General features: G+C 42.7%; 1 protein-coding gene across 5 annotated transcripts in view; it reads left to right on the forward strand.

Moving 5' to 3' along the window:
* Mms19 (MMS19 homolog, cytosolic iron-sulfur assembly component) overlaps positions 1-25,503 on the forward strand; it is a 36,506-nt gene that overhangs the window by 4,460 nt on the left and 6,543 nt on the right. For 2 of the 5 annotated variants that reach the window (XM_027407305.2, XM_035441833.1), the window contains 18 exons: positions 6,108-6,156; positions 10,378-10,478; positions 11,762-11,847; positions 12,290-12,364; positions 12,763-12,832; positions 13,096-13,224; positions 13,313-13,374; positions 18,617-18,703; positions 19,306-19,380; positions 19,927-20,004; positions 20,566-20,704; positions 20,960-21,114; positions 21,342-21,420; positions 21,621-21,746; positions 21,920-22,001; positions 22,432-22,532; positions 22,625-22,774; positions 24,099-24,254. In XM_027407305.2, coding sequence (XP_027263106.1) covers positions 6,108-6,156; positions 10,378-10,478; positions 11,762-11,847; positions 12,290-12,364; positions 12,763-12,832; positions 13,096-13,224; positions 13,313-13,374; positions 18,617-18,703; positions 19,306-19,380; positions 19,927-20,004; positions 20,566-20,704; positions 20,960-21,114; positions 21,342-21,420; positions 21,621-21,746; positions 21,920-22,001; positions 22,432-22,532; positions 22,625-22,774; positions 24,099-24,254 — 1,800 coding nt within the window. Of the gene's footprint in view, positions 1-6,107; positions 6,157-10,377; positions 10,479-11,761; positions 11,848-12,289; positions 12,365-12,762; positions 12,833-13,095; positions 13,225-13,312; positions 13,375-18,616; positions 18,704-19,305; positions 19,381-19,926; positions 20,005-20,565; positions 20,705-20,936; positions 21,115-21,341; positions 21,421-21,620; positions 21,747-21,919; positions 22,002-22,431; positions 22,533-22,624; positions 22,775-24,098; positions 24,255-25,503 lie in introns of those variants that run through there. The other 3 variants (XM_027407306.2, XM_027407308.2, XM_027407309.2) reach the window with 3 other exon arrangements.

Genomic DNA, 25,503 nt, shown 5'->3' on the forward strand with positions numbered 1-25,503 from the left:
AGTTTTGGGGCCTACAAAGCGAATTCCAAGCCAGCCAGAGCTACCCAGTAAGACCCTGTCTGTATCCTGTCTTAAGCCCACTCTATGACAGATAACAATATTGAAGGAAAACAACCCTCTTTTTGAGATGTATGTAAGGAACAGCAAAGAGGAAGAGAATGATTCTGTTTGGGGTATCTAACGAAGGCTTCCTAAGTGTTAACACTTGAACTGTATCTCAAAGGAAGCGTGTGAATCCCTAGACAGCATTCCAAACTGACTGAATGAGATTAATCCCTGTGAAGGGAGTAAACAGAGGGCTGAGGAGCTAAATTGTAAAGGATTTCAAAGCAATAAGGAGACAATGAGGATGGTAAACAAATAATTCTATATTTCAGGAAGATAATTTTGAATAAAGTACAATAGAATGGAAGACTTTTTTAAACCTTTTCAGACTTTGAAATGTGGAGTATTTGGTGAATTTGTGTCACTCTGCACAGAATCTCCAGATCGTTCTAATTTTACCTATGTGTTGCCAAAGTGAGCCCAAAAACTTTTTTTTTAAACTAAGGTAAAATATCCAACTTTAACTTGTTTTGTTTTGTTTTGTTTTTCAAGACAGAGTTTCTCTGTAGCTTTGGAGCCTATCCTGGCACTTGCTCTGTAGATCAGGCTGGCCGTGAACTCAGAGATCCGCCTGCCTCTGCCTCCCAGGTGCTGGGATTAAAGGTGTGCACCACCAATGCCCCGGCTTCAACTTTAACTGTTTTAAGTAAACAGTTCAGCTGCTTTTACCTATCCACAGTGTTCTACAGCCGTTGCCACAGTCTAAAAGTTCAATGCCTCAGTGAGGAAAGAAGTTACCTACTGCCAAGCCAGACTCTCCTGAGTTCAATCCCAGGAACTCATGTGGTGGACAGTGAGCAGAAAGCCCTGCAAATTGTCCCCTGAGCTCCTCATATGTCCCCCACCACACTTGTCCCCAACACAAAAGAAACAAAAATGTAGTGAACATTTTAAAGAATATTTTCAGGAACATTTTCCACTGCACCCAGCATGGCTTGGTCCTGGAAAACCTGACTGGGGTATTGAGAAGAAAGGACAGACACACAAACATGTTCTGGGGTACCAAATACCCAATACCCAAATAGCTAATCTTTGTGGGAGGTCTCTGTAGGGGAGCAATCTCAGGCTGTAAACAAACTGCATTCATGCTTTTTGTACACTGTGTCAACATTCGCACATAGACTGGAGGAAGGCTTTGCCAATTCCCATGGGTCTGAGGTACTGATCTTTGTTCAGTTATACACATTCACTCAGGGCATCTTCCACTCCCAACAGTTTTTATCACCAATAAGTAGAGAGCAAAAAAGTAGTCATTATTTAGAAGTATGGAAAGGCGGCTTCATAATTGAAAGAAGATATCTGAGGCAGACTCATCAGAACTAGAGTAAATCCTAAGGCACCATGTGAAAGCATCATTCTCAGCTTTGACTCAAGCATTTGCCAGCTTAGGAGCCGTTTCCCTTACTTATATTTAATGTGCTGTGAAAGCTCCATTGAGTCTCTATTTTTGAAGTACTTTCATTCAAAATGTGGATCCTGTGAAAACTCTAAACTCAGGTTTCCCCAAGGAATCAGAATGCATAAGGATGATTCTCTGTAGTAGTCAGCCAGCTTCCTGGTTCTGCTTTCTGAACGCTGAAGGAGTTTTCAGTTAGAATATCTGAGGGACTGGCTGGAGTGTGTCTTGGCTGGTAGGGGTTCCTTGCTTTGTTTGTCCTGTGAGACTGACTTGTTGCCCCTGCCCCCACTGTACAGTTTGCTCATTTTTTTCTCCTTGGCCTTTTTCTCAGGTGCTTGGGCAGCAGCTGGGCCTTCCACATGCTAGCACAAGTAGAGCTAAGAGTGCTTGATGGCTAAATTGGTGCCAGTCACGAGCTATGAATCCTGACTAGAGCTCCCCTTTCCTCTGCCTAGTTGCATTTCTTACTCTAGTACCAGACTGAGCTTCTACCTAACCCAGCTCACAATTGTTGCTATGAGACCAGCAGATTTGGGGAATTGGAGGTTTAGGACAGTGTTCTGAGGCCTTTTCTGCTTTTTCCTCATGTTGACAGAGGTTAAGGTTCTGCATTTAGAGGTGTTTGGGTCTGGAACCCTGAACAGACGTGGAAATAATTCCCCGGTTCCTATATCTTCATTAGTAAAGCTCCTTCATCCATTTTAACCCACTCCTTTCCAGATAACCTGTCACTCTTTGCTTCCCCCTTGAAAATGTGGTAGCAGTTTCTGTTACGTGTTACTCACTGTTAATATTGCTAAGCTATATATTTACCAGATAGAACCCTGAAGGTGCGAAAGGATGCATCTGACAGATGATCTTTGCTAATACTGTGTGACATAGCCTCAGCTGAATTGGTAGGGGAAAGAGCTGACCTAAGTGATTCCAGAGAACAAGTTTGTCTAGAAGCTGTATAGCCAAAGATAAAACTATAAATTGTGCTCATAAACTTTTTTCTCAAGGATGTTGACAATTCTGAAGATAATTTATGGGACTGGAGAAATGGCTTAGTTGTCAATGCACTTGGCTTGCAAGCATGCAGACCTAAGTCCAGATCCCCAGAACCCACATAAAAAGGCTGGGCAGGGTAGCACACATTTGAAATATCAGTGACCGTGTGAGCAGAGATAGATCCCTGGAGCTGGTAGATCCAGGTTGATGAAAGGCCCTATCTCAAAAGAAAAAGGGTACAGCTGGGCAGTAGTGGCTCACACTTTTAATCCCAGAAATCAGGAGGCAGAGGCAGGCGGATCTCTCTGAGTTTGAGGACAGCCAGAGCTACCCATAGAAACCCTGTCCTCGAAAATAAAGTAAAAGGTGCAAAGTGCCCAAGGAACCACAGCTGAGGTTGTCCTCTGACCCCTACATGGATTCACACACCTTCACACGTACATACACACACACATAAGCTCTCACACACACAAGCACACATAAGGCACATGTATAAAAAACAATTTATAACCAAGGAGTAACTGTAAATTACAGACCTAGTTCCCCTTTGCCAGAGAAATTACAAGTTGAAAGCTCCAATGAATGCTGGATTAGATTTACAGACTTTTTTTGTGGTTTGCCTGCCTCTGTCTCCCAATTGCTGGGATTAAAGGCATGCACTACCATGCCAAACTCAGACTTTTCCTAAATGTATGGATGTATGTGAACCCTTTTCCTGCTTGGTACCTACAGAGATCAAAAGAGAGCATAGGATCCCATGGAACTGGAGTTACAGCCACAAGATAGCATGTGGGTGCTGGGAATAAAACCTGGGTCTTCTAGAAGAGTAGCCAGTGCTCTTAACCAATAAACCATCTCTCCAGCCCAAGACTTCAATATGATTTTATGTTTCGTTTGACATGCATAGGTACGGAAATAGTGGTAGATATTTGCATAACATGGATGGTTATACATACAGATATGGATGCCTGTTTCCCAGGTCTTTCAACTGAGAGAGTCTGGAAGCAATGTCATTCTAATAGCACATCCACACCCAGATCATGGTATGTAGCTGTCTAGCTAGTTTATTTGAGTTAGGGTCTCATGTAGTTCTGATCATCCTAGAGTTTCCTGTGTAGACCTGCCTGGCTCCAGCAGTGAAAAACTCAATGTAGTGAGGGTTGGGTGTAGAGGTGTCTTCCTTTAATTCCACCACCTAGGAGACAGAGAGGCAGGTGGGTCTATGTGAGTTTGATACTAACCTTGTCTACATAGTGATTTCTAGGACAGCCAGAGTTACCTAGTGAGACATTGTCTCAAAAAATTAAAAATAAAAATAAAATAAACTCTCTGGACATTGGTGACCCTATCTTTAATCCCAGCATTTAGGAGGCAGAGGCAGGTGGATCTCTGTGAGTTTGAGGCCAGCCTAGTTTACAAAATGAGTTCCAGGACAGCCAAAACTACTCAGAAAAACCCTGTCTTGGGGGAGGGGCAAAAGAAAACCTCAGTGGGGGTCAACAAGATGGCTCGACAGAGGCTGGGCAGTGGTGGTGCACACCTTTAATACCAGCACTCCAGGGGCAGAAGCTGGCACATCTCTGTGAAGCCAGCCTGGTCTGCAAAGCTACACAGAGAAACCCTGATTCAAGAGGGGTGGGAATAGGGGGTGGGAACTGGGTATCCAGGTTGAGGTTGTGAAAAGCAAGGAAAACTGAGAAACTTGAGGAGACTGAGGGTTCTTCATCTTAATTATAAAGTGATATATTTAATTGGATCTTATAAGAGAACCACGGCATTACTGGAAAGACTGATTAAATTCTAGACTGAATAATGTCTATAATTTAGGTACCATGTGTCGGTATTACTGTCTTAGGTGTTTTGTTTGGTTTTTTTTTTTTTCTTTTTCTTTTTCTTTTTCTTTTTTTCGAGACAGGGTTTCTCTGTGGCTTTGGAGACTGTCCTGGAACTAGCTCTTGTAATGCAGGCTGGTCTCGAACTCACAGAAATCCGCCTGCCTCTGCCTCCTGAGTGCTGGGATTAAAGGCGTGCACCACCAATGCACAGCTACTGTCTTAGTTTTATCAAATGTAAATAGTTTGATAAATGTACTATGTAAGGTGATAAAGTTGGGAAAACTGAGTGAAGGTTATACAGAAACTTTGTATTTTCTTTGCAATTTTCTGTTAATCTGAAATTATCCCAAGCCTTTAATCCTCAAACTCAGGAAGCAGAGGCATGTGAATCTCTGTGAAATCCACCAGCCTGGACTACATAGCAAAACTTTTGTCTCCAAATAAGGGTGATGATAATAACAATAATAATAGTTTTAAAAGTGTTCTGTGTACATAACTATAAATGTGGATTGTATAACACTGTTCTGCATTGAGATCTTGTCCAGTTACTAATGTGTGTATGCCTGCTTCAGGCTTGTTTTCACATTTGGGTTATTATGAATCAGCTGCAGGGAGCATGGGCATATGACCATCTTTTCAGATAGTAATTCATTTCCTTTGGTGTAAAACCAGGACTATTATAGCTGGTTCATAGGATATTCTTTTGTTGTTTTGCTTTATGAGGAACCTCCATACTGTTTTCCATAGAAGTTGTACCAGTTTGCAGTCTCACCAAGGATATTTGCGTACAGATTCATTGTAATGAAAGGTTCTTGTCCTGGCTGGTCCCATGGCCCTTGAGCCCTAAATAAACACACAGATGCTATATTTGTTATAAAGCTGTTGGCCAATGACTTATTATTGGCTAGCTGTGTCTTAATTATTTAACCCATTTCTATTAATGTAAGTATTTCTACATGGCCTTATCTTATGGAGAACACCTGGTGGCCCTATCCTCCCTGTCCCCCATGGCAACTCTGTCTGCCTAGTTGCTCAGAATGCTCCTCATCTTCTAGTCCTGCCTATGTTCCTACCTTATTGGCCAACAGTATTTTATTCATCAACCTATAAGAGAAACATGTATAAAGAAGGAAATCCCCATCAATTCACTCTTCTCTCTGTCCTTACCGGCATTTGTCACTTGTCTGTTTTAAGTACTGTCCTGACAGTTACCAGGCCAGAACCCCCAGGGGCTTCAAAGATTCTATGAGTCAGATCTTTTAAATGTATAGTTTTGCAGAATTTGTAGCTAGGTATTTTCTGTCTTGCTCTTTCTGATCTTCCTCTTCTACAGCCCGTGTGGATGTGTGTCCTCCTCTACCCTCCATGTGGTTGGTTATTCAGTGTTAGGAATTGAGCTCAGGGCTCAGTGCATGCTGGACAGTCATTCTGTGCCATTACGCCATTTGTCCCCTTTTGTCCTTTATGCTGTTTTATAAGCTATTATACACAGAAAAAGGTTTTTTTTTTTTATTCGATAATACTAATTTGTACATAGCCAGCTTATTTTAAAATTTCGCTTGGATTTTCAACATATACAGACATTTCAGTGCATATCTGAAATGTGGCAGTTTCTTTCTTATCTAGGAGGGCATCTTTTCATCAGGGTATGGTATCCTAGTACAAAGTATAGTGTAAACAGGAAACACTCAACCATTGAGTTTTCTTTTCATATTTCTTTTGTTTCTCAACCATTTAGTCCAGTTTTAACCTTTTCATATTTCTTTTGTTTCTTCTAGATGTGAAATCCGGTGTCTATACAGTGTTACAAGTGGTAGAAGCCCTTGGGTAAGAACCTCTGTTCCATGGTATTTCTCCAGTCTTGCCTGGATACTTTACAAGTTACTGCTTCCCTGGAACCAGCTCCCTGTCCACATTAGCACCTCAATATAAGCTGGTTTTGGAATTGTTTTCCCTAAAAGGAAAAGCCACATCAGGTTCTGACTCAGCCTGCAGGTTTGGGTGAAGTGGGCAGCTAGGGCCTTCCACTGTTTTCTCATTGGAACTAGAATTTATCTTGTGCTCCCTTAGATCCAGGTAATTCCCATAGGAGCCTAGTTGCCCCAGATGGTTCAGGCATACTGTAGGCCTTATCACCCTGTCTGGAGAGTGCTCACGACATGGACTGTGCCAGATCCCCACTGGTGGAAGAGGCTTGGAAACAGCTAAAAGAGCAGTATTGTGGGGGCTGAAGAGATGGCTCAACAGTTAAGAGCACTGACTTCTCTTCCAGAGAACCTGGGTTCAGTCCCCAGCTCCCAAATGGCAGCTTACAACTGTCTGTAATTCCAGTTCCACGGGACCTGACATCCATGGCAAAACACTAATGCACATAAAGTAAAAATAAATTTTTAAAAAAGATCAGTGTTATAACCTAGGGTTGTAAGAATCAGATAAAACACATGCCTGTAATCTAGGGCTTACTTTCCCCAAATCTCATACATGGTAGACCACTTAAGTTGACAAGTCTTATTAATAAATTATTGTCATAGTCAGCCTTGTCTTCTGAAAATTGAAGGAAATTTTTAAAACTAGCATGTCACACACAACAGATCATCTGGCTTTTCTGCTTACCTTTTTGTGGCCTTACGTTTTTTGTTTTTGTTTTTCTTGGTATAGCCCTGGATATCCTGAAGCTTACTCTCTGGATAAGATTGGCCTCAAACTCCAAGATCCAATTGCCTCTGCCTCTAGAGTGTTGGGATTAAAGGCTTGGGCCACCACCACCTGGCAGTGGTTTTTTTTTTTTTTTGTTGTTGTTGTTGTTGTTGTTTTGTTGTTGTTTTGATTTGTTTTTGTTTTTGTTTTTTTTTTCCTAATAGTTTTATTGAAAATATAGCTGTTACAGGGCTGGAGAGCTGGCTCAGTGGTTAAAAGCACTGTGTCTGTTCTTCAAAGGACCTGGGTTCCATTCCCAATACACCTATGGCTACTCACAACTGTCTGTAACAGACACACACAGACATACGTGCAGGCAAAGCATCCATACATATAAATGAATAAATCTTTGTGTATGTGTTTGTATGTAAAGCTGACATACCACAAAGTTCACTTTTTTTTTTTTTTTTTTTTTTTTGAAGGGGGTTTTCAAGATGGTTTCTCTGTGTAGTCCTGGCTGTAGACCAGGCTGTCCTCAAATTCACAGAGATCTGCCTGCCTCTGCCTCCCAAATGCTGGGATTAAAGACCACCACCTAGCAGAATTCACCATTTTCAAGTGTGTAATTCTGTGCCTTTTAGTATATTCATGGATCTGTGTATTCTTTCCTACAGTCACCATTTGAGTATCTTTATTACTCCAAACTGAAACTTTGAGCTCCTCAGCTTTCATTCCCTTACTCCTCTTCCTCCCAGCCCCTGGCAATCTGTATTTACCTGTTGTGGGAGATTCGGATACATTAAACCACAGGCTGTGTGACTTTTGTGTCTAGTTTCTCTCGCTGAGCATGTATTTTACTTTTCCTATTGCTGTCATAAAATATTCTTACAAGAGCAACTTAAGGAAGAAAGGACTCATTTTGGCTCACAGTTCAAGGGTAAAACACTATGACAGGGAAATGCGAGTGGCAGGAGTTTGAGGCATAAATACAGTTACATTGCATCCAAAGTCAGGAAATAGAGGTCTCTCTATTCATACAGTACAATATCCTAGCCAGAGAATGTTGTTTCCCACATGTAGGGTTAGTCATCCCAGCTCATTTTCATCCAGAGAATCCTTCACAGAAATATTTACTATAGGTGATCCTTCACAAGTATGTTTGGAGGCTTGTCTCCTGGTTGAGTCTAGATCATGGCAAGAAAACAACCAATGTTAACATTACAGCATGTTTACAAGGTTTCTTTGTGTTGTAGTATATTAGCTCTACATTTCTTTGCTCACTAAATGACATTCCATTGTACCAATGATCAGCATTTTGTTTAACTATTCATGAGTTATGATGGACATCTGGGTTGTTATTCTACTTTTGTGCTTTTATGAAAAGTGCTGTTATCAATGAGCATTTGTGTGCCTTGACCGTCTTTTAAATGCTGCAAATGTACGGTATCCTACCTGCTAAGCAGAAACATTTCTGAGTTCTCGTCCTCAAAATACAATCAGAAGTGGTTTTATTTCTGTACCAATATTATGTTCCTTTATCTTTGAAGTTTGATTTAAAACTCTCAGAATCAGCTTTCCAGAAATCTGCTTCCTGTTCAGGTTATGTTTAAGTGTAATCTCAGGAGAGCTATTTGAATATAAATCAATCATCAGCTGTTCCCATATCAGTAGTCCTTCCTAGTTAGAACTACTGGAGTTAAAGTTGTAGCTCATTTGTAAAGACCTTGTCAAGCATGCACAAAACCCTGGCTTCCATTCCCCAAACAGCATAAAATCAGGCATAGAGGCGATATACATCTGTAATCCCAGCACTCAGGATGTGAAGGCTGAAGAGTAAATTCAAGGCTATTCTCAGTTAAAGACTTTGAGACTAGCCTGGGCTGTATGAAACTCCATCTCAAAAAAAAAAAAGAAAAAAAAATATTCCATTCATCTCTGTAACCTTCCATTTAGTAAAGGGTGTAGGTGTGTGTAAGCATACCATCTAGGACCTTGGTTGCTCAGCATTGTTTTCCCCTTAGCAAGATTTTACAAATAGCCCAGTGTAGTGGTTCACATCTGTAATCCCAGCACTTTGGGAGTCCAAGGCAAGAGGATAACAACAAGTTTAGTGCAGCCTGGACTTAGCATGAAATCTTGTCTTCAAAGAGCAAAACAAAAAAGGAGACTGGGGAGATTTCTTTTTTCTTTTTTTTTTTTTTTAAGATTTATTTATCTTGTATACGGTGTTTTGCCTACATATATGCCTGTATGCCAGAAGAGGGAACCAGATCTCATTATAGATGGTTGTGAGCCACCATGTGGTTGCTGGGAATTGAACTCAGGACCTCTGGAAGAGCAGCCAGTGCTCTTAACCTCTGAGCCAACTCTCCAGCCTCTGGGGAGATTTCTTAATTGGTAAAGTGAGTTCTATCCCAGCACCCATGTAAAAAGCCAAGTATGGTGACACATTCTTAATCCTGATGCTGGATAGGCGGAGACAGGCAGATCTAGCAGCCAGCCTAATCAAGACAGCTCCAGGCCAACCAATGAGAAACCCTATTTCAAAATACATAAGGTGGACAACTCCTGAGGAATAACACCTAATGTTGACTTCTGGCCTCTATGTACATACGTATACATGCACACCTGTGTACACATACATGTATGTGTGCACACACAAAAAATTTTAGTTTGCAAAAATCTTCTGCCTATCTTCAGTAGAAGCTGCAGCTGCCAAACATCTCTGAAGCCCTGTGGCTTCATACCTCTGGGAAGAGAGAGTAAGCACAGTGCCCATTGAGTGCCAAATAAGGGATGCCGAGACAGACCTCTGTTGACTCTGATGTCACATTAGCCTCTGATGCTGCCAGATGAATCTGGGGATAGGTTTGGAGCTTTAGTCCAATTTTTGCTCTTTGAGACAGAGTTTCCTGTGTATCCCTCGATGTCCTAGAATTCACTCTGTAGACCAGACCGTCCTCTAACACAGATATCTGTCTGACTCCCAAGTGCTGGAATTAAAGGCATGTACCACCACCCAGCTGGAGCCTCAGTGTTTACTGGACACTAACGTTATTAGCTCAGGAGCACCTTTTTATTTTTTATTTTATTTATTTATTTGGGTTTTTTTTTTTTTTTGAGACAGGGTATCTCTGTGTAACAGCTCTGACTGTCCTGGAACTTGCTTTGTAAACCAGGCTGGCCTTGAACTCACTGAGATCCAGCTGTCTCTGCCTCCCAAGTGCTGGGGTTAAAGGTGTGTGCCACCACCTCCTGGCCAGGAGTACCTTTCATGGACTTTTTAAAAACTCTTTTAGGAGGGTGTGGCTCTCTTTATTTCCAAGAGAGTAAGTGTGACTAACTGCAGAATATTTCCTTTATAATTTGAACTGGTTAATCACAGATGCTTTCTATCTTGCTGTCTCCCAGGTCATCTTTGGAGAATCCAGAACCCCGAACTCGGGCACGGGGAATCCAGCTTTTGTCTCGGGTGCTACTTCAGTGTCACTCCTTGCTCCTGGAGAAGGAAGGTACTTTTTTTGCTAGTAGGAATATCTTCCTAAATCACTAAGCCATGGCCTGCATGATGTGTACAGGGAAAGGGGTTACAATGTATCTATGAACAACTAATTCAGGGTCTTCCTTACTTACTGGTATTTATGGCAGAGATGATTAAAATTAAATTACTCTACACATGGATTTCAAATACTGTCTTTGATAATTTTTCAGTGTATCTCAGTGTCCACATCCTGTAAGCATATAAAACCTACTGCCTGGCCCTTTAAGGAAAGGTTTGCAGGCCCCATATTCAACCCCCAGCACTTAAAAGTCAGAGGGCTTTGTGATGGCTCATTGGGTAAAGCACTTACTGTGTGTGCAAGCCTGACAAGCAGAGTTTGATGCCTGTTACTCAAAGTAGAAGGAGAGAACAAATTCATGAAAGTTGTCCTTAGTTAAAACCTCCCAAAAAAAATCACAGAAAGAAAGCTTAGTAGTGATGTAGCTCAGGAAAGTGCTTTCAATCCCCAGCCCCAGAGAAAAAGAGGAAAAATTCCATATGGTGAGTCTGGGGTTGATGAGATGGCTCAGAGGTAAAGGCACTTTAGGAAAAACCCTGGAAGCCTGACTTTTATCCCACATGAAGATGGAAGGAGAGAGCTGGCTCCTGGAGGTTTTCCACATGCTGCATAACTGCCCTGTCCTAGTCACTGTTCTGTTGCTGTAAAGGGACACTGTGACCAAGGCAACTCTTATTTTATAAAAGCATTTTACTGGAACTTGCTTGCAGTTTCAGAGGTGTAGTCCATTGTCATCATGGTGGGAGCATGGGAGCATGTGGGCAGACAGGATCCTGGAGAAGTAGCTAAGAGTTCTGTATCGAGGTCCACAGTCAGCAAGGAAAGAAAGACACTGATCCTGGCTTAGGCTTTTGAATTGCTTCTGGTGGCACACTTCCTCCAGCAAGGCCACACCTCCTAGTCCCTCTCAAGTAGTGCCACTCCCTGATAACTAAGTATTCAAATATATGACCCTGTGAGGGCCATTCTTATTCAAGCCATCACATGCACATAAAATAATGAAGTTAAGAAAGCAAGTCTGAGGAGTTCACTGTGAGCTTGTATGAGGATGAATAGTAAGAGGCTTTCTTGTCTCTCTGACTTACAAAGTAAAGCACCATCAAGTGGGAGGCCATTTCTTGATGCAGGAGAACATTTGTAGGGAAAGCAAAATAGAATGGTGTTGGGAAGCAGACAAACAGCTGGTCGGTCTTCCTCACACCCACTAAGCTGAAGGCTGGGTCTGCTCTCTGCAGTGGTGCATCTGATCCTGTTCTATGAGAACCGGCTGAAGGACCATCATCTTGTGATTCCATCTGTCCTGCAGGGCCTGAGGGCACTGGTGAGCACTTTTCACTATGTAACAGTGATTGTGGGAGCCCTTGTACAGTTCTCTCCTGGCCTTCTGGGAGTGAACCTTCACATGCTGAAGGACAAAGTCCCAAATGGAAGAGTAAATTACTGTCAGCCAGCTCTACAGTTCCTACTCTAGAGAATAAGTCACCCTGTGTGGCAGTGGCACTCTTAAGTTACTCACTTTACCTTGTAATAAACTTCACCTATAATCTACATTTAAGAAAAAAATAATACAAAAAAAAATAGCTTTATGGAACTGGAATTTGGCTGGTTTGAAAGGAGCTGTGGAGAAATACTCACCTAGAGAGAGTTTCTCACTGTGTATGCTTCCTCCTGAAGCAGAATGTTGGGATGCCCGAATACCTAATGAAACACATTATAGAGCTATATCTTAAGAGACTGTTCTCATACCTTCTCTTTTCCCTCAGAGCCTGTCTGTGGCCCTGCCCCCCGGGCTGGCTGTCTCTGTGCTTAAGGCCATCTTCCAGGAGGTACATGTACAGGTGAGTGTTAATAGTTGCTAGTTTCCTTTGTTGCTAGTCTTTGCCCTGTAGTTCTTAATATAATTAGAATTAGGTGGTAACACAGATTGTCTGAACACTGAGGTCTGATGACCTGATTTAAATAGTAACCCTTTATAGTGGGTAAAGAGAGGAAGACATGACATTGTATCTGATCTGTCTTGCTAAGAACCTAAGACATGAAACAAGTTTGGGTTAATGGCATCATTCTTGTGGTTGTGCTGCTAGGTCAGTAGCCAGTCTACAGTTCCTCTTAACTTGATCTTATTCTGATTCAGAGAGAACTGTCCACTAGAGATTGTGAAGCCCTAAATAGTTAGCCGTTTGAAGTATTCATTGTTTTCTTTCTTCACTTATTTCCTGTCTTCCCCACCCTCAAGTCCCTGCTACAAGTGGATCGCCATACAGTGTTCAGTATCATCACTAACTTCATGCGATCACGGGAAGAAGGTAAGAGGCAGGACCATCTGAGGGGTCTGAGAAGCAAGTGGATGTGTAGAAAGGCCACGACTCTGAGGAATGATAACGTTTTGGGGTCTCCCAGTGTAGGAGAATACACATGCATGCACACACAGACTTGCACATATCTGCGCTGAGTACTTGGGAGAGAAAAACAAAAAGGGCTGCTCTGCTAGGCTCTGCTAGAGACAGCAGAAGGAGAATACCTAGGCTTTTTATCCCATGGGACAGTGACCTTGTTCTCTCATTCCCAGAGCTGAAGGGCCTAGGAGCTGACTTCACATTTGGCTTCATTCAGGTGATGGATGGAGAAAAGGATCCCCGTAATCTTTTGGTGGCTTTCCGAATTGTCCATGACCTCATCTCCAAGGACTACAGTCTGGGTATGTTTTTTGTAGTGGCAATTAGCTGGTTGAAGCTGGTCAGACAGAATGAACGTAAGTCAACTTTATTCTTTCTCTGTTTCTACAGGACCTTTTGTGGAGGAGTTATTTGAAGTGACATCTTGCTATTTCCCTATTGACTTTACCCCTGTAAGTACCATCTTTATTCTTCATCATATAATTAGAGTTCATGATGTACCGAGACATTGTTCTAAACAAGTGAACAAAACGGACAGTGTGTGTGTGTGTGTGTGTGTGTGTGTGTGTGTGTGTGTGTGTGTGTGTGTGTGTGTGTGTGTGTGTGTGCATTTCTGTACAGTGCTGGTGCCTATGTATGGAGGCCAGAGGAAGATGTTCAGTGTCTTCCTTTATCCCTGTCTGCTTACTCCTGACAGACCCTCCTGTCTCCAGGGTCTGCCACTAAACCTGGAATTCACCATTTTGGCTGGACTGGCCACCTGTCTCCATATCTCCACCCACTTCCAATGTTGGGGTTACAGACATACCCACCATTGGTACTGGGGATCTGTAGCTCCTGCTGTCACTTCTTCCACTGACAGGTATTTTAAAGTCCTCGTGGATTCATATTTTAGTAAGCTGCAAAATTGAGAAGCATCCCACATAGAAGGAGGGTTCACCTTAGCAGGTACTTGAGAGGACTCCTTAAGTTCCCTAACACAGCATTCAGTGCTGAGCAGGGTGGTAAGCTGTTCCAGCCTTCAAGGGTTCCTGCCCTTGAAGGCTGGAACATTGAGGTGACAATGTAAGATTAGGTATCAAAATGAGTGGTGCTATAGTCATTCTGAAAGATGAGTTTATTGTAAGTTGACAGTTGTTTGTAAGTTTATTCTAAGTTGGTTGCAACTGACGTAGCAGTTAAGAGTCTTTTGGTTGGTTTCCATAGATGTATAGGAGGTGAATCTGTAGTTATAGAGTGTATCTCAGTTAATAGAAGCAGATTAACCAGAAAAAAAAAAAATACAGTTGCACACAGCTTGTACAAGAAGTGTTTGCTCTTGTGGCCCTTCCTCCCACTCTGCTTTTTTATTTCTTCTCTCTTGCTAGATAGTTGGGATCTAGTGCTGTGTGGGATGTGTGGAGATGTGTCCTGCACGCATCGGTAACATGGAAGAAATGAAAGCTCTATTGCAGCATGTCAAATGATGCTGGAGTAGTGACTCTGGCTGACTTCAAAGAGTCACAGCTGTCTTTGCTAGACATCACTCACCAGCTTATTTCAATTGGCGTCCCGTTAGACCACCTCTCTCCTCATATTGTTTCAGATTCAATGATCTTTACAACACAGAAGACTCATACCTTTGAAATGTTAGAAGATTCTGGTTCAGGGGTAGGGGAGTGTGTGTGTGTGTTTGAAAAGATAATAGGACCATTGGCATACCTCAGCAGGTAAAAGTGCTGGCTGCACAAGACTGATGACCTGAACTCTATTCCTGGTGATTCTTTGAGATAGCGTCTCAACTGTGTGTGACTGTGACCCTGAACTTATAGCAAGGCTTGGTCTCTAAGTGTTATAATTACAGGCTATAACACATCTCCTGACACTCTCTCTCTCTTTTTTTTTTAAGTTTTTTTTTATTTATTATGTATACAACATTCTGCTTCCATGTATATCTGCACATCAGAAGAGGGCACCAGGTCTCATAACAGATGGTTGTGAGCCACCATGTGGTTGCTGGGAATTGAACTCAGGACCTCTGGAAGAGCAGTAAGTGCTCTTAACCACTGAGCCATCTCTCTAGCCCCTGACACTCTGTTTATGTCACTTTTAGACAGAGTTTTACTTAGGTCTATTATTATGATGATTATCATTATATTGATTCTCCTTTGTTTTATAGCACTCTGACTTTAGTTCTTGGGTGGATATATCTGTATTTGTTAAGGTTTCTATTGCTGTGACAAGATACGACCATGGCAATTTTTTTTTTTTTTTTTTTTTTTGCTTTTTCGAGACGGGGTTTCTCTGTGTAGCTTTGGAGGCTGTCCTAGAAATTGCTGTGTAGACCGGGCTGGCCTTGAACTCACAGAGATCCACCTGCCTCTGCCTCCCGAGTGCTGGGATTAAAGGCGTGCACCACCACTGACCATGGCAACTTTTATAAAGCAAAACACTAAATTGGGTTGGCTGGCTTACAGTTCAGAGGTTTAGCCCATTGTCATCATCGTGGGAGCATAAGAGGCATTCAAGCACTCATGGCGCTGGAGAAGTGGCTGCTACATGCTGATGTGCACACAACAATTAATAGACTGTCTCACTGAGAGTAGCTTGAGCATAGAAGATCTCAAAGCCTATCTCCAGAGTGACACACTTCCTCTCATAAGACCACACCTACTGAGAGGGAGGTCCAAGCAGCAGCTTCAGAGGGAGGTTTGAACTTCAGGCCCCAGACAGCATCAAGAGAGCCATGAGCCCCAGACCTGGGAGCAGTGTCGGAGGGAGGCCACAGTCTCAGTACCAGGAGTGAGGAGTGATCTCTGTGTGAAACAACAGCAGCAGTTTCCAGCAGTGACCACCTGAGCCTTGGGCCCACTCCCACCAGGAGGAGTGGTCAACAGAGCCATAGCCCCCAACTATACAGTTGGAGAAAGAGAAAACCCCTGAAGCACAAGATCCACCCATACCGATTAGAGGAAGAGATGTGTGCACAACAAGGAAAGAATACACTCAACAATATAAAGAACAGTATGGCACCACTAGGAACTAGTGGTGCTGCAGCAGCAAGACCTGAACTTCCCAACACAGATAAAGTAGAAGAAAACGACCTAAAACATAATTTTATGAGGATAATTGAGCCCTTAAAGAAGAAGTGAAATATTCCCTTAAAGAAGTTGAGGAAGGGACTGAGGAGATGGTTCAGTGGTTAGGAGCACTGACTGCTCTTCCAGAAGACCCGGGTTCAATTCCCAGCACCCAAATGGCAGCTCCCAACTGTCTGTAGCTCCAGTCTCGGGGGACCTGACATCCATGGAAAAACACTAATACACGTAAAAATATTAATTAAAAAAAAAAAGAAATGGAGGAAAAGACAAAAAAAATGTACCTTTGCCACATAATAATCAAAACAAACATACAGAATAAAAAAGAATATTAAGAGCTGCAAAGGAGAAATGCCAGGTAACATATAAAGGCAGACCTATCAGAATTACACCTGACTTCTCAACACAAACAATGAAAGCCAGAAGGTCCTGGTCAGTTGTTATACAGACACTAAGAGACCATGGATGCCAACCCAGACTGCTTTACACAGCAAAGCTTTCAGTAACCATAGATGGAGAAAACAAGTTATTCCATGATAAAACCAAATTTAAACAATACCTACCTACAAACACAGCCCTACAGAAAGTCCTAGAAGGAAAATGTCAACCCAAGGAAATCACCTATTTCCATAAGAACACAGGAAATAGATGAGCTTACAGCAGCAAATCCCAAAGAAGGGAATTAAACTCACAATGTCATCACCAAAAACAAAAATAACAGGAATTAGCAGTCACTGGTAATTAATATCCATTAATATAAATGGTCTCAATTCACCTATAAAAAGACACAGGCTAGGGCTGGAGAGATGGCTCAGAGGTTAAGAACACTGGCTACTCTTCCAGAGGTCCTGAGTTTAATTCCCAGCAACCACATGGTGGCTCACAACCATCTGTAATGAGATCTGGTGCCCTCTTCTGGCCTGCAGGCAGAAACACAGGCAGTAAGCTGTATACATAAATAAATCTTTTTTTAAAAAAAAAAAAAGAAGACACAGGCTAGCAGATTGGATACAAAAACAGAACTCATCCTTCTGCTGCATACAAGAAACAACACACTTCAACCTCACAGGCAGAAATTACCTCAGAGTAAAGGGTCAGGAAAAATTTTTTCAATCATATGGACCTAAGAAACAAGCTGGTGTGGCTATCCTAATATATAACAAAATAGACTTCAAACTAAAATCAGTCAAAAAAGACAAAGAAGGGCATTTCATATTCATCACAGGAAAAATCCATCAAGAGGAAATCTCAATTCTGAACATCATAAAAGAAACATTACTAAAGTTTAAATCACAAATAAGCCCCACACACTAATAGTGGGGAAACTTCAATACCCAACTCTTACCACTGGACAGATCTGCCAGACAGAAGCGTAGCAGAGAAATAAAGGAACTAAACAGAAGCTGCAGTTCCAGTTCCATCTTCCTTTAGGATTGTCCGTTCCAATGCCTTCCAAAGACTGTTCGGTAGGGGAGTCATTCAGCTACCCCCACGTCTAACTAGGTCCTTTCATCTTAGATGTCTGAGTCATTTTCTTACCATCTGCCTTTTCTGTTTCTAGAATTGTTTCAAGTATCTTTTATCTGGTTCTCTTCAACATTCAGATTTATGACTTTTAAAAATAAAAATAAACCTTTTTGTATTTTCAGTGCAGTTGACAAAGGAGAAAAGGAAAAATTTGATATTTTTCAGTCTGCTAGTTTGACACAATGCTTTTTATGCTGTCATAGTTGCTGCTTTTTATACAGATGAAAAATGGTAATGTCCATCAAAGAAATTATTGAAATAAACTGGCTTAACCTCTCAATAAAATTAATGTTGTGGAAGAATAATACTATTTGAAAATGTTGGGTTTTTTTTTTTTTACATTTATTTGTTTATTTTGAGATGGGCTTTCCTGGTATAGTCCTGGCTGTCCTAGAACTTGATCTATAGATTAGCCTGCCTCAAACTCCAGACATCCTCCTGTCTCTGCCTCCTGAGCACTGGGATTAAAGGTGTATGCCACCCCTCCTGCCTGAAAATATTTCTTTTTTTTTTTTTTCCTGAAAATATTCTTAATGTAGCTGAAAATGTAACTTGCCTAGCATGCTCAAAAGTCCTGGGTTCAATTCCAGCAGCAAATACAAGTTTGATGGCACACATCTATAACCCTGACATTTAAGAGGTAGATGCAAGACAGTCTGAAGTTCAAGAGGAGCATTGGCTACATGGAGTGTTAGTTAGCCTCAACCATGTGAGATCATATGGAAAAAAGTATTTAATTCTAGCATCGTAAAAAATAAACACCTTGCTGTGTATCACCACCTATTGCATGCCTAAAGTCCCAGCAGTTGGGAGGCAGAGACAAATGGATCTCTGAGTTTAAGGCCAGCATTGTCTACATAGTTCCAAGGCAGCCAGGGTTACATAGAAAGACCCTGTCTCAAGAAATAGAAAAATAAAATAATGCCTAAAAGACAAAAAATATGTAAGAACGAGCATGCTTTTTGCTGGGGCTTCATGGTGTATGTTTGTGCTAGATTGTGCCACCTATTCTGCAGGCTTTCCAGATTCAGACTTCTGTCTAAGGGTGGCCTGAAAATTACACAAATCCATGGTTCCTTTCCATTTTCAGCCACCTAATGATCCCTACGGCATTCAAAGAGATGATCTCATCCTGAGTCTCCGTGCTGTGCTGGCTTCTACACCACGTTTTGCTGAGGTTAGTCTGTTCTAGGTTCAGGTAATGAAGAGTCTGCCTCTAGGCAAAGCTCTAAAGAAAGAGCAGCATCGGGTCTGGAGAGATGGCTCAGCAGTTAAGGCTGCTCTTCCAGAGTACCGGGGTTCAATTCCCAGCACCCACATGCTGGCTCACAACCATCTGTCACTCTAGTTGCAGGTGATGCATTGCCTCCATGGTAGCAGACATGCATACAGTGCACAGACATACAGGCAGGCCACACTCAAACACATTAAATAATAAAAACAAGGTCTTAAAAAGTGAAAGCATAGGGAGAAAGAATGTTCTAGTATACATTTTAGGGTTTGGTGTCCTTTCAGTGCAGAAAACTTCACTATCTCATCCCCTAAAATACCGATCTCTTCTGTAGGCAGTGTACTTGTTGTTTGTCAGCTTTGCTGATGTGCCTCTTTCTCAGGTACCACAGCAAGGCAGGAAAGTTAGCTTTCAGTTGTAACTGCTGACCTGAGTCTCACTTCTTGATGTGGCAACTGTCTCTTAGGACTGATGACAATGCGGACATAGTTGGTCCTGATGGCTAAGACACTAACTTTCTTAGCCTTAAGTTTTTTTCTTTCCCACAGTTTTTACTACCTCTGCTGATTGAGAAAGTAGATTCTGAGATTTTAAGTGCCAAGCTGGATTCTCTGCAAACTCTGGTGAGTAGGATCTAGCTTCTTTATACACGTTAGTGGTACTAAAATTACAGTTTCTTGGACAGCTAGAGTCAATTCATGTACTTCATGGGCCAGGACTTGGGCTTGTATTATTGATTTAAGCACTATGTTGCATTCATATTGGCTTACGCTGTATAGCTGAAAACCGGTCAGTGCTCAACTTTTTGTTTTTGGATTTTTGAGAAAGGGTCTCTTAGCCTGGGCTGGCCTTGAATTCCTGATCTTTTTACCTCCACCTCCCAAGTACTGAGATTAGTCCTTTGTTGCCACTCCGGACTTTGTTTTAGGGGAGGGTATGCTGGAAATTGAATCTAGAGCTTCATATATCTTAGGTAAACACTGATCCACTGGGCTACATCAGCCTTGTGCTTTCTTAAGAGTCAGGGTAAGCTGTTTTCTGTGCCCTGGGTTCTTGACTGTTAGGACACCTGGAAGGTTTTCTGCTAGAGTCTACCTCATTCAGAGTCTACCATTTATCCCAGAGCATCTTGAATGTAAGTTTGCTGATGCCTGTGGTTTTCTTGGCAGAATGCTTGCTGTTCTGTGTATGGACAGAAGGAACTGAAGGACTTCCTCCCCAGCCTTTGGGCTTCTATCCGCAGAGAGGTGAGTGTTAGGTTAACTCACTGCTGTTAACTGACGGATGTCAGACATGAGAAGTAATGTTCCTTCTTTGCCCTCTTCCCTATCTCCCCAGGGTCAAGGTGCTATGTTTCTTTTATTTCAGTGAACAGGCAAGTGGATAGATAGACTTCCACTTGAATGGCAAGGGAGACAGCTCCCTTGTGAGGGCTGCCTGCTTGGTGATAGTACAGACCACCTTTGCACAACACCTACTTCCTGCCTCTCGTGGCAAGGAGCCTAGGTCATTGTGTTTCTGGCACCATCTAAAAGTAAAGGTAGCGAAAAGGACTTAAAATAAGGTTACAATAACCTCAGTTCAGAGTTGGTAACTTGTTTCTACAAGATGTATGTGTCATTCCTATTGGGACAAAAACTTGTTGAACCAACGAAAAAGATACTAGGTTGGGAGTTTTAGCTATCATTGCTGTGCCCCAAACTTTCTCAAGCACATATCCTTCTGAGCCCAAGAAAAAAGGTAGTGGATGGGTGGGGCCTCATCTGGTACAAGCTCACCTTAGTAGCCATGGGATCCCTCCCTGACAGGTGTTCCAGACGGCAAGTGAGCGAGTAGAGGCAGAGGGCCTAGCAGCCCTCCACTCCCTGACTGCGTGTTTGTCTTGCTCTGTGCTGAGGGCTGATGCCGAGGACCTCCTTGACTCCTTCCTCAGCAACATTCTACAGGGTAATGGGACCATGGAGGCTGCCAGCAAAGGGAGTGAGCACCTTAGAGCTAGCATTCCTTTAGGGCCAGTGGCCCTTTATGGGTGGCTCCCATGTGTTCAGTGATTTGGGGGCTGCAGGCCTACTTTGTATTGAAGACAATTAGATGGTAACTGCTAGCAAATAATTCCAAGTGTCAGTCAGCAATCCCTATGGATAAAAGGGAATCAGGCAATATTTGACCTACTCTCCAGGTCTGTGATTGCTGCCTCTCTAGACTGCAGGCACCATCTGTGTGAACCAGACATGAAACTGGTATGGCCTAGTGCCAAGCTGTTGCAGGCTGCTGCAGGTGCATCTGCCCGGGCCTGTGAGCACATCACCAGCACTGTGCTTCCCTTGCTGCTGGAACAGTTCCACAAGCACAGTCAGGTAAGGGATCAGGTGGGACTTGGTGCTATGGTCCTTTTCTTGGAGAGATTGAAGCTCTAGTTTGGGCCCAGATAGATTTGGGGTTTTCTCCTGTTAGCAGCTGCTTTTCCACTTGTTCATTCTCACATACATAGTCTCAGTCTTACATAAAAAGTTAATTCTTAGAGTATCAGAACTGAAATCCGTTAAAATATTCTTTGACCCCAGTACTCCTTGAAATATTGCAGAGCAACCAACGGCGAACAATCCTTGAAATGATCCTGGGTTTCTTAAAGCTACAGCAGAAATGGAGCTATGAAGACAAAGGTGAGATCACTTTGAAGATGAGTTACCCTGGGCAATTGTTGAGTCCTATTGCCCAGGAGTACAGCAGCAGTGTGCCACAGAGTAGTCTAGGAGAGTGGACCTGTTCAGAGCGAGTTCTTAAAATCTGCCCTAAGTTGTCTGCAGCACTGTAGTCAGAGATGGGCTGTAAGCCCTTCTGACCTGGCCTCTGTCTCTTCTAGATGAAAGGCCTCTGACTCGCTTCAAGGACCAGCTGTGCTCATTGGTGTTCATGGCTCTGACAGACCCCAGCACCCAGCTTCAGCTTGTAGGCATCCGGACACTCACAGTTTTGGGTTCTCAGCCAGGTATGTCTTGAATGAGAAAAGATAAGGATAAGGATAAGTATTATCTGTCTGAAGTGAAGAGCAGTGATTTCCTCTTCATTGCAGTACTGGATGGTGTGAATTTCTGATAGGATTTCTTGGAAGGGTGGTGGCTACAAGGAAGGAAAGATGAAGTTTGTTCTTTCTAACTACAGATCTCCTATCTTCTGGGGACTTGGAGCTGGCTGTAGGTCACCTGTACCGACTGAGCTTCCTGGAGGAAGATTCTGAGAGTTGGTGAGAATCTAAAGCAGTGAAGAAGAGCAAATGTTTCCCTAGCTTTGTATCAGCAGCTGTAGCAAAGGCCAGAGTGTACACTGAGTGGTTGGGAAGATGTGGGCTACTCTCTCTTGTACCCAGCTGGGCAGTGGTGGTGCAGGCCTTTAATCCGAACACTTGGGAGACAGAGGCAGGCGGATCTCTGTGAGTTTGAGGCCAGCCTGATCTGCATAGTGCATTCCAGGACATCCAGGGCTACACAGAGAAACACTGTCTAGAAAAAAAATGATGATGATGATGACGACAACCTATCAAACTAAGTGCTATAGGACTTGGGTCTTGCTCTTCAGCAAAGTAGACACAAGAGCCCATTCTGATCTTACTGCTGTCAGGTCTTGGGAAGAGAATGATGGGCCAAAGCTCAACTAATACTCCTCTTTGTCCCCAGTAGGGTGGCAGCACTGGAGGCATCGGGAACTCTGACTACACTCTATCCTGGAGCCTTCAGCAGCCACCTGCTACCCAAGCTTGCTAAAGAGCTGCATAAAGGTACATGTGCCAATCTGTTGCCCAATCCTTTCCAGCAAGGAGGGCCTTCACACCATCACACAGTGAAAACTTAACTCACCAATTGCTTTCAGGGAAGTCGGATGTTGCTAGAGAGGATGGTCTCATGAAGTGTTCCCGGCATTTCTGCTGTCTGCAAGCTTTGTCAGCCATTTCAACACATCCCAGCATTGTCAGGGAGACACTGCCTCTGCTGCTGCAGCGGCTCTGTCAGGCAAACAAGGGTAACTACCAGTGATGTTTTCAAGGGGTTCGGGCTGAATGGATGGATCCCTGGGCTAGGAACTGTAAAGTTCTAATTGTAGTTGTTGTGCATGTACAGCAGTAACATGATAAGCTTTTTAAAAATCAGTACCTAGTAATTATAGTAATATTAATATAGTAACACCATAAGTAGATACATATTTATGGTTGTACAGTATGATGGTTTAATACAAATACACCTAAAGAAAGAAAGTGCATCTATCAGCTCACATATCTTCCTTTTTTGTGTCTTGGGTGTGTTCTGAATCATGTCTATTAGGTACTTTGTAGTATTCAAGAAACTGTTGTTATCAATAGTTACCGTATTGTCTCCTGGGCCTGGGGAGATGGCCTGGTCAGTAAAGTGCTTGCCTATAAGCACAAGGACCTAAATTTCATTCTGAGCACCCACATAAGGAGCCAGGAACATCTGCCTCAGTCCCAGCTCTGAGGAATCAGAGACAGGAGGTCGTCGCTCAAAAATCAGGTGGAGTGTGATCACAGAAAATAACCACAACAGTCAGCCACCAACCTCCATGTGCATACACCCACAAAAAGCTCTTCCACCCCAGTGTGGGACCCAGGATCTGTCCTCTCTGTTCTCCCTTTCATTTCCTTTCTAGGCTCTGGTAACCAGTATTTGAAACATGAAATATTTTTCTTTTTTGTGGACATGGTAAACTTAAATGAAAGACAGAAAAAAACAGTACTTGGATCTCAGTTGAAACCAGTCAGTCTCATTATCTTCAAACAGTGAATGAACTATTCTTCTTCCTGAATTCCATATATACACGTTCTTTGACGCAAGAATTCTACTTTTAGGGATCCTGTTATTTTATCTGAATATATGAAAGTTGCACCATGAGCTGGGGATATAACTTATTTGATAGAGCACTGCCTGGCATGTATGACACACCACCGGTTGGCATCCGTAGCACTGCATCAAATTGGACATTGTCTTTCCTGCCTATAAACCAACACTAAGAGGTGGAGGCAGGAAGATCAGAAATGCAAGGTCATCCTAGGGTGACCCTTCCAGAGGAGCCTGGTTCAATTCCTAGCACCCACATGGAGGTTTACAACTGTCTGTCACTCTAGTCATAAGGCACCCTGATGCCCTCTTCTGACTTCTGTGGGTACTAAGCATGCACGTGGTATAGAGACAGTCATACAGGCAAAATGCCCATAGACTTTGTTGTTGTTGTTGTTTGTTGTTGTTATTGTTATTATTATTAAAAAGGAGGAAATACCTGGAAGTGCTTGAGAGAAAAGCCTACAGAAAATACTGACTTTCTCACCATGCAGGGAATGTGGTTACAGAGTCCAGCGAAGTTATTGCTATCTGTCAGAGTCTCCAGCAGGTGGCAGAAAAATGTCAGCAGGACCCTGAGAGCTACTGGTATTTCCATGAGACAGCTATACCGTGCCTGTTTGGTTTGGCTGTGCAGGCTTCCATGCCAGGTAATTTTCTGTGCTTCATCTTTTAGGAGGTTGGCTTTCTACTAAAGTTGGACAGCACTACCACCTCCTAGGTATTGCTGTCACTGTCTGTTGAACTGTCAAGAACAAATTCCACTTAGGACAGCGATACCAGTGACAGTAACCAGAATCCAATGGTGATAGCAGCAATCAAAGGGATGCACATTTTAAATGCAGTACTATTAGTTTATTAAGATTGAGCTCTGGAACCTGGTAAGCCTGGTTGAGTTATCTTCAGCTTGCTATCTTAACAGGATACCTTATCTTGTATGTATATATACATACACACATACCATGTATATATGTGTGTATCACATGTGTACACATATGTGTATATAATTATAGAATCACATGTGATCACAGTCATTGGTAAGAATTAAAGGTACTGTGTGACAATAGTGCTCATTGTATGGTAGTTGCTATAAAGACCCCCATAAAGATAAGCACGTCTTAAAAATTTTTAGAAGAGCCGGTTGTTGGTGGCGCACGCCTTTAATCCCAGCACTTGGGAGGCAGAGGCAGGCAGATCTATGTGAGTTCGAGACCAGCCTGGTCTACAAGAGCTAGTTCCAGGACAGCCTCCAAAGTCACAGAGAAACCCTGTCTCGAAAAACCAAAAAAAAAATTTAGAAGACTGACATTTCTACTTGCAGTGTCAGAACTGTCCATATTAGCCTGGTTTATTTTCCACTATTGACTAATGTAAGCACAATACACAATGTTCCTGGAAGGCTTTTGCTCCTAGGTTAGAACAGTGCAACTTCTGCCTCCTTGAAAGGGTTTTTTGTTGTTGTTGTTGTTGTTGTTGTTTGGTTTTTTGGGGGGTTTTTTTGTTTGTTTTTTCGAGACATGGTTTCTCTGTGGCTTTGGAGGCTGTCCTGGAACTAGCTCTTGTAGATCAGGCTGGTCTTGAACTCACAGAGATCCTCTGCCTCTGCCTCCCGAGTGCTGGGATTAAAGGTATGCGCCACCAGTGCCCGGCTCCTTGCAAGATTTTAAACCCATAACATTTCTGCAGGATACATTGACTTGTTGGCTTTCACCAGGTATAGTGGAGTACTCCTATAATCCCAGTGGAAAGTGGAGGCAGGAGGATTAGGAGTTCAAGTATATCCTGAGCTACAGGAGACCCTATTCAAAAAAAACATTGTGGTGCATGCCTTTAATCCCAACACTCGAGGCAAAAGCAAGTGGACTCTGAGTGAGTTTGAAGCCAACCTGGTCTATATAG

This window comes from Cricetulus griseus, chromosome 3 (genome assembly GCF_003668045.3).
Source record: "Cricetulus griseus strain 17A/GY chromosome 3, alternate assembly CriGri-PICRH-1.0, whole genome shotgun sequence".
Lineage (NCBI taxonomy): Eukaryota > Metazoa > Chordata > Mammalia > Rodentia > Cricetidae > Cricetulus > Cricetulus griseus.